The sequence below is a fragment of the Myotis davidii genome, unplaced genomic scaffold (genome assembly GCF_000327345.1).
Source record: "Myotis davidii unplaced genomic scaffold, ASM32734v1 scaffold98, whole genome shotgun sequence".
Lineage (NCBI taxonomy): Eukaryota > Metazoa > Chordata > Mammalia > Chiroptera > Vespertilionidae > Myotis > Myotis davidii.
Genome location: NW_006294654.1, coordinates 30,614 through 40,895, shown reverse-complemented (window position 1 = coordinate 40,895; position 10,282 = coordinate 30,614). Strand labels below are relative to the sequence as shown.

Sequence of the window (10,282 nt, the reverse complement as noted above, 5' to 3'; positions counted from 1 at the left end):
GACCACGAAATAAGCGCTGCCCGAAAACAGAGGCGTTTCAAGAGGAGGTTGCACTTTGTCAGTCCCCGTATTTGTCAGCTTTCCATCCACCACTACATAGTGCTTTTTCCACCTTTCTTTTTTATGGGATGGCATTCTCTCCGTCTCTAGGTTGTTTTCTCCCATTAGTGACTTGAGCTTCCTGACAATTTCCAGGTTGGTTTTAATAGGAAAATCCATGCCGCAAAGGTTGATCAGGTACTTCCAGCCTGCGTTTCTTTTGTGGAGGTCCCGCATACAGTTGAGGTCGGCCTGGACCCGACTCCACGATGCGTACACCACAGTCTCCAGCTGACTGGCCACAAAGACGTTACTGAAACAGGATGCAATACCAGTCACCGCGGCCAGGAAGGAATCCTCCGATTTCTTGTCCACATGAATACAATAGAAATTCTGAGGCATGTAGATGGCCCTCAGGAGCCTGTCAAACATTTCAATTTTGTGATGAACCACTATGGAGTATGCTATTGGAAACTCTGCCTCTTCTCTGCTAAGAGGTTCTACAATGTATTTGCGTCTCTTGATGAAAGAAGTGCAATCGCTAGTCATGTTTATATAGTCATGGGTTGTCCATCGAGGGCGCCTTCCAAACTGCACTGTCAGAATCTCCAGCTTTACCTTTTCGATTTCGGCCACATCACCCTGTAAAACTTTGGTGCAGTTGATATTACTATTAGGATTCTCTCCAACTAGATCCAAATGTTCAATGCTCAGAAATTCGGGCTTTTGATAAATTCTTAAAACAGAGAAGGCGACGAGGGAAAAAACTAGAAACAAGAAGTAGTATTTAGTGGGATAAGAAAAAAGTCTCCTCCTCAGGAACTTCCTTAGCATTTCCAACAACAATCGGGGACTTTCCTTTTTCTAAGGGCAGTCTTCCAGGTTTCCAGCAGCAATGGTTTTATCTCTGCCGCAGCCTGGTGAGCTTTCGGTTTGCATTTATCACAAGTGCGAAGGCGTCTTTAAGTGGAAAAGAGCAAGAACTAGAAGAAAACAGAAAGGATACCTATAAGTACAGTCTTCCATGACATCTCCTCAGGCTCAAAACTATCCTCTTTGCTATGAGGTCATGTTTTTAAAATAAAAACAGTGAGTCAAGCAAAGGAAAAGGGGTATTGTAATAGAAACCCACAGTCCCTTGTATTAATGCCACATTGTTTTAAAAAAACAAACAAAAACCCCCGAGTATAAGGATGTGCTAAAATATCTTACAATAAGCATTTTACCTCTAAAGTGTAGAACACAGTTGAAGACCTAGGCCAGTGATGGCGAACCTTTTGAGCTCGGCATGTCAGCATTTTGAAAAACCCTAACTCGCCTTAACCGGTTTGGCTCAGTGGAAAAACCCTAACTTAACTCTGGTGCTGAGTCACATATAGAAATTTTTTGATATTTGCAACCATAGTAAAACAAAGACATATTTTTGATATTTATTTTATATATTTAAATGCCATTTAAGAAAAATAAACCAAAAAAATGAGTTCGCATGTCACCTCTGACACGAGTGTCATAGGTTCGCCGTCACTGACCTAGGCTATACGTACTGAACTCTCCATAGCTGGTGGGTTTTTGATCCTGTGCCAGTTCTAATTAGCACCCCTTACCTTGAAATTATTACTAATCTGGGTTCTTACTGACAGGTCCATTAATGCCCATCAGTTGACATCAACAGGCCCAAATATTTGAAGAGATCAGACCCATTCAGCTCTTCTCCAATTTAGGATTGGGGATGCACTTAGGAGATGTTCAAAAATGGCTGTAACTTCTAAGGAAACTTTGAAGGAAAAGCTTGTCAATGGAATTTTCAAACTGGACCAGAAGAGCTCAGCTAAAACCAGGCCACATTTGGAACTGTTCTGGATTGACCTCATTTAGTTCAGTTCTACGCCCGGCATCAAAGGAAGAAAACACTCACCAATTCAAAACGGACAGGCAGGTTTGCATTTCTTGCATTGATTATAACAGGTTATAATAATTAAGACTTTCAGAGAATAAAAGTGGCACACAAATTGTAATTTAGGACAAAATTTATGTCTCTATTCAAATTCCAGGAACCCGACTCACTTTTTTAAAAAATTGATTTGAGAGAGAGAAGGAGAAAGGGAGTGAGAGACAGAAAAAAACAAAACACATTGATTTGTTGTTCTAGTTGGTTGTGCATTTACTGTTGATTCTTACATGTGGCCTGACCAGAGATCAAACTCGCAACCCTGGCGTATCAGGAAGACCTTCTAACCCAGGGGTGGGCAAACTTTTTGACTCGAGGGCCACCATGGGTTCTTAAACTGGACCGGAGGGCCGGAACAAAAGCATGGATGGAGCGTTTGTGTGAACTAATATAAATTCAAAGTAAACATCATTACATAAAAGGGTACGGTCTTTTTTTTTTTTTAGTTTTATTCATTTCAAACGGGCCGGATCCGGCCCGCAGGCTGTAGTTTGCCCACAGCTGTTCTAACCAACTGAGCAGCTACCTGGCCAGGCCTAACTCACCTTTAATTATATAAAATGTTTACAAATATTTAAATATTGTTTTATTGTAAAGAATCAGTTTTATAACCTGGCAATTCATTCTATAACTAAGTGCTACTGTTCTAACAAAACCAAATACCATCAAGTACCTCCATATCAGATTTATAGAGATTTTAAAACTTATTTTCAACACTAGAATTGGCACTAGTACTTTTAAATACTTAATAAGGAAATAAATTGTGAATATTAATCATACAAATAAAAATAAATAATTGACAATTATTAGTATAATGTTAAAATAAGTGCTTATATATATTTTTTTCTTTTTTACCATTTATAATTAAGGAAAGTGTGACTCATTTAGTTCTTTGAGTCAGGTAACATTCTCGCACATGTAGAGTGCCTCTCATGCAGTCAAGTTTCTTAATTCTACCAGGCATCCAGCAATGGTTATGTCCCGTGAGGCTTTAAAAAAATCTGTGAAACGAAAAGGGAAAAGTGTGAAGGGATGTAATGCACACATAAGTATACAGACACTCAGGAAGCATGCTGATGAACTAATTCTACAAAGTCACTATTTTTCCCCTTCAAAATTATGGCTGGCTGACTTCTCATTTTAACATTTCCTTCTCTCTAGTCTTATTTTTCCAGTGCTATGTTTGTGGCTTGCTAAAGGTTTGAAAACACCCCACAATTTAGTTCAAGTACTTTCAATGAAAACTCTAGTAGTATGTCCCAAAGTGTGTCTCAAGGAATAGTTTGATGGTCCAATATGATTGGAAAATCCAACATATCCTATCCCTACTGTGAAGGTGCCCAATGCTCACTGACTCATTAAAGTTAGTCCTGAAATTGAATTAGCTGATTTCCTCATCTTCTTCCAACTATCTTGTCTACCACCCTACTCCAATCCTCTACTAGAAAGCAAGCCCTGGGAAATCTTGGTAAAATACATAACCATCTCAACCATTAAAACTTCAGATTCCTAAACAAATTATTCCTTTAAGCAAGTCCTGCTCCTTATTGGTTCAAGGCATTTGAAGAAATCTCTGTCTAATCATTAGGAGACCTCTAAGCTAACTGAACAGAGACTTAAGTGGCCTCACACAACAAAGAATATAAGTTTAGAAAATTAACTCAGGAGAGCCACTAAACAAACGGCAACAACACCAAACCCCAGGTAGAGCAGGGGTAGAGGTCTGATTTCCAGAGTTGACACATTATAAAATGTCTACGTTCAACAACAAAAATTACAAGGCACATAAAGAAACATGAGCCCTAGCTGTTTTGGCTCAGTGGATAGGGTGTCGGCTTGCAGACTGAAGGGTCCCAGGTTCGATTCCAGTCAATGGCACATGCCTGGATTGTGAGCTCAATCCCCAGTAGGGGGAGTGCAGGAGGCAGTCAATGATTCTCTCTCATTATTGATGTTTCTATCTTTCCCTCTCCCTTTCTCTCTGAAATCAATAAAAATATATTTAAAAAAAGAAAGAAACATAAATTCTGGCCACACAAGAAAACAGCAGTAATAAAACCTGTCCCTGAGAAAGCCCAGAAGTTGGGCAGAGGAAAGACTTTAAGTTGGCTATTATAAATATGTTCAGAGAATTAAAAAAACAAAACTAAACTAAACTAAAAGTATGAGAATAATATTTAACCAAATTGAGAATATCAATAAAAAGATAGAAATTATTTTTTAAAAAAGGACCAATAGAAATATGGAATTGTAAGTACAATAACTGGCCCTGGCTGATGTGGCTCAGTTGGTTAAGTGTCATCCCATGTACCAATTCCCAGTCAGGGCACATGCCCAGATTGAGGGCTCAATCCCCAGTCAGGGTGTGTGCAGGAGGCAACCGATTGATGTTTCTCTCTCACATTGATTTCATAAAGAACATAGATCCCTTGAAGAATATGGGGTGAGAATAGTCAATGAGGCCAATGACTGAAGAATAAGAACCACTCTAAATACAAAAGCTCATGAATTCTGAAAGAGTAAGAAAAATACACACACCAAGTCTTCCTCACTAACAGTCTACTTCAGGACTTGGCAACTGTCTTGGTGAGTGCCCTGGAGAAAATCCTGCACTAGAACACCCATGCCTCTCCTGAAAGAGAAGACTTCCTTGTGAATCCTGCCATGAGTATTTTTTAAGTAGAAAAACACAACCCAAGAAGAAATGGCGGAAGAAAATAATTTCACCAAAGAAAAGAAGGGAAACCAGTACCTAAAGGCAATGGTTCTTAATTCGTGGCTTTTTGAAATTAAAACCAAGCAGCACAAGAATACTAAGTTCTATAACTACTGAAAATAAAGTGCTTTTTTATAACGCTAGTAACAAGGAAAGCTAGTCCAGGAAGGGGACGAGAAGAAAAGTATCAAATGCACCTGAGGTAACTACAGTCACTAGAAGCGTTCAAATATAAAGTGGACAGCTCCAGTCAGTCAGCCTTACGGTGCAGTTGAGTACTCACTGGAGTGGGAGGACAGACAAAATGACCTCGGAAAAGTGAGAGAAGAGGCAGCAAGTAAAATCTGAGAAGCAGATGGATGAAAGGCAACTGATTAAACAGACCTGAGAATCCCAGGCTTAACAGTAAGGAAAGAAAGAACCAGCTCTGTTTATGCTACAGGATCTTCAAAAGGTTCAGGGAAATGTTGGCACAGATACCTACCAGTGGGGATTGGGAGTGTTGTGGGGTGGGGTGTGTGTGTGTGTGTGTGTGTGTGTGTGTGTGTGTGTGTGTGTGTGTGTGTGTATTGACTAGCAGCTGTTTAGAAAACAACTGGGTGTCTCCCACAAAACCTGACAGAGACCCAGCATTTAGCTTCTGCAGAGGTTCTCCAGGCTGGGGCACAGCAAGCATAATGGAAAGCAGGGTTCCCAATCAGGAAACAGTGGAACTAAGCGAACCCAAGGACAAAAAGACAATGACTATTGAAATCTCATTCCCTATTTCCAGCTATCAGCCCCTAGAACTTAGGCAGTCAAGCCAACACAGAAATCTATTTACTAGGGAATCCAACAAGGTCGAGACTTAAATATGTTGCTTACGTTAGGAATTCTCCAAAAATGTTCAAAGGAAACAGACCGTGCACAGGAAAAAGAAAACTAATAATATTCTCAGATGAGAAAAGAGCCGGGCTGGTGTGGCTCAATTAGGTTTCCAGGGGGATGGGGGGGAAATAAACCATATAAAAAGGATTTGATGCAGAAAATGTCTTCATGTTTCATAAAAGTCAACCACAGAAGCCAGATAATGGATCAATGCCTTCAAAGTGCTGAAGGCAATTGAATTCCAGATAAGAATTCTTAGAACCATATAACTACTAAATAAATTTAGGGTTAAGTAAAAACATTTTAAGACAGGCAAGGTCTCAAAATATTTCACTTTATGCACCCTTTCTCACGAAGATACTGGAGCATGAGCTCCATCAAAACTAAAGTATAAATCAAGAAGGGGGAAAATACTAGAATCAGAAAGGTTATCTACCATAAGAAAAAGAAAAGGAAACCCCAGGGTGATGGTAAAGGAGCGTCCTAGGCTGTGGCAGGCCATCAGACAACCACTGCAGGCTGGAGCAGATCAGAAGGCCCTGGGAGCAGTATCTCCAAGAAGATGAAACTGACGTGGATAAACATGAAGCACTGATTTAAACAGCTGGCAGAGTTTGGGGGGTGAGTTTGTAATAAATACATTGGAAACAAAGCAAATGAAGGGGGTTGCGGAGATAACTATTGACTCCAAAAAAATCTACGGTCTTTTCCTGATCTAAAATTTTATGGTTTGAAATGGCTAAGGTGTTACTTTCTATATTAGTAAATCCTAGTTATGATTATGAGAGAAACTAAGATTTATTATATGCATATAACACGCACATTATACTCCGTGGCTTAGCTCTGAAGAACATGTCTTCTTGTTGTTCTTGTTAATCCTTACCCAAGAATATTTTTCCATTGTGTTTTTTTGTTTTTGTGGGTTTTTTTTAGAGAGAGTGGAAGGGAAGTAGAAAGGCAGAGAGAAAGAAACACTGATGTGAGAGGGACACATCGATTGGTTGCCTCCCACGCGTGCCCCAACCAGGGCCAGGGATAGAGCCTGCAACCTAAGTAAGTGCCCTTGACCGGAAACGAACCCAGGACCCTTCAATCTGCAGGCCAATGCTCTATCCACTAAGCTAAACTGGCTAGAGTGAGTATCAATCTTAATCATGTAAATACTGCCTTTTCCATCAAGATTCATAAACCATATTAGGGCACAGAGTAATGGGAAAGATGGGTGTGGAAAGAAAAGGGTTGTATACTTTGCATCACAAAATTGGGCATGGGGATGTTTTGAATTGCTGCTTCAAGGGAAAGTCCTCTTTATAAGTTTATTTCACCACCTCCCGTCTTCAACAGCTCAAAATGGCGAGGATCAGACAGAAAAAACAAAGTGGGGGAAAACAGTACAAGTCAGTACAGGATTGTTTTCACAGAGATCTGCATATGAGATATGTGTAAGAGAAGTTCACGAACCACTGATGATCAAATCTAGATTTCAGCTTGGAATACGTAAGAAACATTAGAAGACCTTACAATGTAAAAAACTGAAAGCTATAGAGGTTTTCAAAATTAAAATCTACATGATTAGTACATCTCTATATTTTAAAATGAACCAATTCTAAAAGACGATATTCATCACAGTCACACACTTACTAGTTTAATTTAGAGAAATATCACCATACAGAGAAGAAAATGAAAGAAATGAGCTACATGTGGCTCGGGCTATATTTTTCATAATTCCTTTTTTAATAATAAAAAGCAGGAAGAGGGAGGCAGGAGGGAATAATATATATTTTGTTATATGTTAGTATGACATAACATATTCAGAACCTGAAGAGAGGAATTTAACATATTTAGAGGACTACACATACACACATACATATCTCTAAGAACAATCAGTCAGGATTTTCCTGTTCAGCCTCTCATTATACCTGAGCTTCTAGACAAGAAGCAAGATAGGAAGGGCTCTGCGCAGATTAGCTTTAACCTTTATGAAAGTTAAAGCTGGCAGATATACTGTCAACTGTAAGGAAAGGGGTAGAATTCAAAATAATAAACTCTTCTCAACAACTCCCATCAAAGTTATTCTGGTTTAAGTCCAAACAAAGGTATTAGAGAAGAATAATTTTCTCCACCAATTGCCTAATTCCCTTTTTTTAAAAGAAAAGTAGAAGTATTCTTTCTTTAAAAAGTACATAGGGATGTGCACACACATATACGTACACATCCATGTGTCTGCACAGGAATGCATAGACAAAGGTGGATGGTTACATCAGGTCCACGACCCATTGCCCTGATGCAGCAGGAAGCGTGGTTTAAGTTAGGTCAGTTGGCCGTTAGTCCCACTGAACACGCTTCCAGGGCTCAATTTCACTGACTCTCCAAGGACTATTGTTCTGTGGCCCAGAGGCTGCTGTGACTGGAGCAAAATACCCACGTACTGTGCTTGATGCCAAAGCCATGCAAATACCTCAGAGGATCCTGACTCAGGTTAGGTGCCCAAATGCCACCCAAAACAGACCAAGGGAGAGAGCAGGGAGCAGCTCAGATACCAAAACAACCCCTTGCTATTCAGGGTGGTCTTTCCACCATCTGGGCCTCCGTGGCCTCACCTCGACTGGGTGTACTTGGTCTCTGTTCCCATCCACTGGGTTGCCATGCCAGGAGGATAGTGTGTGCGGCCCTTGGTGACTCCCTGTGGTGAACTGCCTGACATGTCTGAGGTCTCCCACTGAAACAAACCAAGACCCCAACCATGCCGGCCCCTCTGGACTGGCCAGGAAAAGCCCTGGGTTCCTCATAACTGAGCACCATGGTTAAAAATACCAGGCTTCACAGTTTAGGCCATTATGTCCTCAAATTCATTCCAGAGTTTTCTTGGGCTCCAGCCAAGGACATATTGGCAATAAGAGGTCTTCTATAGCCAGCACAAAAAGGGGACTTTCTCCATGAAATCAGGTATTACAGCTAAAGCTAGATGGTGTGATGAAGGGAGAGGGTGGCCCTAACCATGTCTCCCTTCTTCAGACCCTCACATCCCAGAGCCAGGCACAGAATGTGGCACAGATAATTGTTGAATGAATAAGTCTCTTTCCATGTTCCTCTGCTAAAAACTAAACATTTGTCCTCTCTCCCTTTGAATGTCTGGTTCTCTACACTTGCAGCAAGGAGTAGCCTATTTAGAGAGTGGGATCTGTTTAAAGATGAAATGATTAAGTGATTTTTTTTAAAAAAGCCCAAGCCCCTCAAACACAAAGAATATAATCGAGGAAATTACATCAAAATTTTGAAAGCAAGAAGGGTGAATGGTCACTGGCTTGGCGACCTCATAAAGCCAAATCCTAAAGCAGGGACAGCTTTACAATTTAGAGCACAAAAGCACAAACCCAAATTATAGCTTCCACCCCCTCCTCCCCAACAACAATCACCACCCTCCTCCAAAGGCTCTGAAGTTGGCAGCACAATTCCTCTGGAAGCAGCAGTAAAGTGGCGTTAAAAACTAATGACTGGTTAAAAGTTCTATTTAAGAGGCAGTTAGAACTCCCAGGCCCCTCCCCTATTCATCAAAACCAGTTAAATGTCCTTCCTGGCCCCAGCAGAAGACTGGAAAATGTAAAACAGAGGACATCCAACCTGGAAGGCACAAGGCACAGTTGAGAGCAGGAGTACAGACCTGAAAACCAGGGAATTAAGTCAAACTTACTTGTTCCAGAATATTGGCAGGCAGGCCTATTCTTCCCAGGCTTATGCCTCAGAAAATAGAGAACTGCCAGCTATCCAAGAATTAGCTCATGACCCAAAAGAGATGGAAACAAACAGAAAAATACTCACACATAAAACTAGGGAGGGTATCAGTTAACTATTTCTATGCAATCAACCACAATCCTTAGTGACTTATTTCTCACCGCACATGCACTCTAATTGCAGCCCCAGTCCCTGGGCATGTGCCCTGACCAGGAATCAAACAGGCAGCCTTTTGGTGCATGAGATGATGTTCAACCGACTGAACCACACCAGCCAGGGCTATTTCTCATTACTGTTAGAGTTGGTTGGGCAGTATTTCTGGTTTCACTTGGGCTCACCTAGGCAGCTGCATTCAGATGGAGGACCGTCTAGATTGGAGGGTTCAATATGGCTCGTCTACACCTGGTACTGAATGTCAGCTGGGATGCCCCTCATCCTCCAGTAGACTAGACTAGCTCCTTTACAAGACAGCCTCTGGGCAGCATTCCAAGAAAACGAACAGCAGCTCCAAAGCCTAGTAAGGCCTAAGGTCTAGAACAGGGGTCCTCAAACTTTTTAAACAGGGGGCCAGTTCACTGTCCCTCAACCGTTGGAGGGCTGGACTATAGTTTTAAAAAAAAACTATGAACAAATTCCTATGCACACTGCACATATCTTATTTTGAAGTAAAAAAACAAAACGGGAACAAATACAATATTTAAAATGAAGAACAAGTAACGTTAAATCAACAAACTTACCAGTATTTCATTGGGAACTATGGGCCTGCTTTTGGCTAATGAGATGGTCAATGTCCGGTCCATATTTGTCACTGCTAGTCGTAACAAGTGATGCAAGTGTGCATCAGTTAGTCTAGATCTGGTTGGAGATTTCAGATGTTTCATTCTGGAAAAAGGCTCTCCTAACTTCAAAAAAATAGACCTCCTAACTTCAAAAAAAAAAAAAATCCTAACTTGTTCTTACCTGGGTCCCCAGCCACCAGC

At 40.8% G+C, this 10,282-nt stretch overlaps 1 protein-coding gene across 1 annotated transcript in view; it reads right to left on the bottom strand.

Moving 5' to 3' along the window:
- The window catches only part of GCNT1 (glucosaminyl (N-acetyl) transferase 1, core 2), a 27,668-nt gene that overhangs the window by 1,074 nt on the left and 16,312 nt on the right, over positions 1–10,282 (bottom strand). The window contains 2 exon segments of the mRNA XM_006769014.2: positions 1–1,022; positions 2,843–2,988. The exon segment at positions 1–1,022 is cut by the window's left edge and continues 18 nt beyond it. Of these exon segments, the coding sequence (XP_006769077.1) occupies positions 1–873 (873 nt within the window). The 5' untranslated portion in view covers positions 874–1,022; positions 2,843–2,988.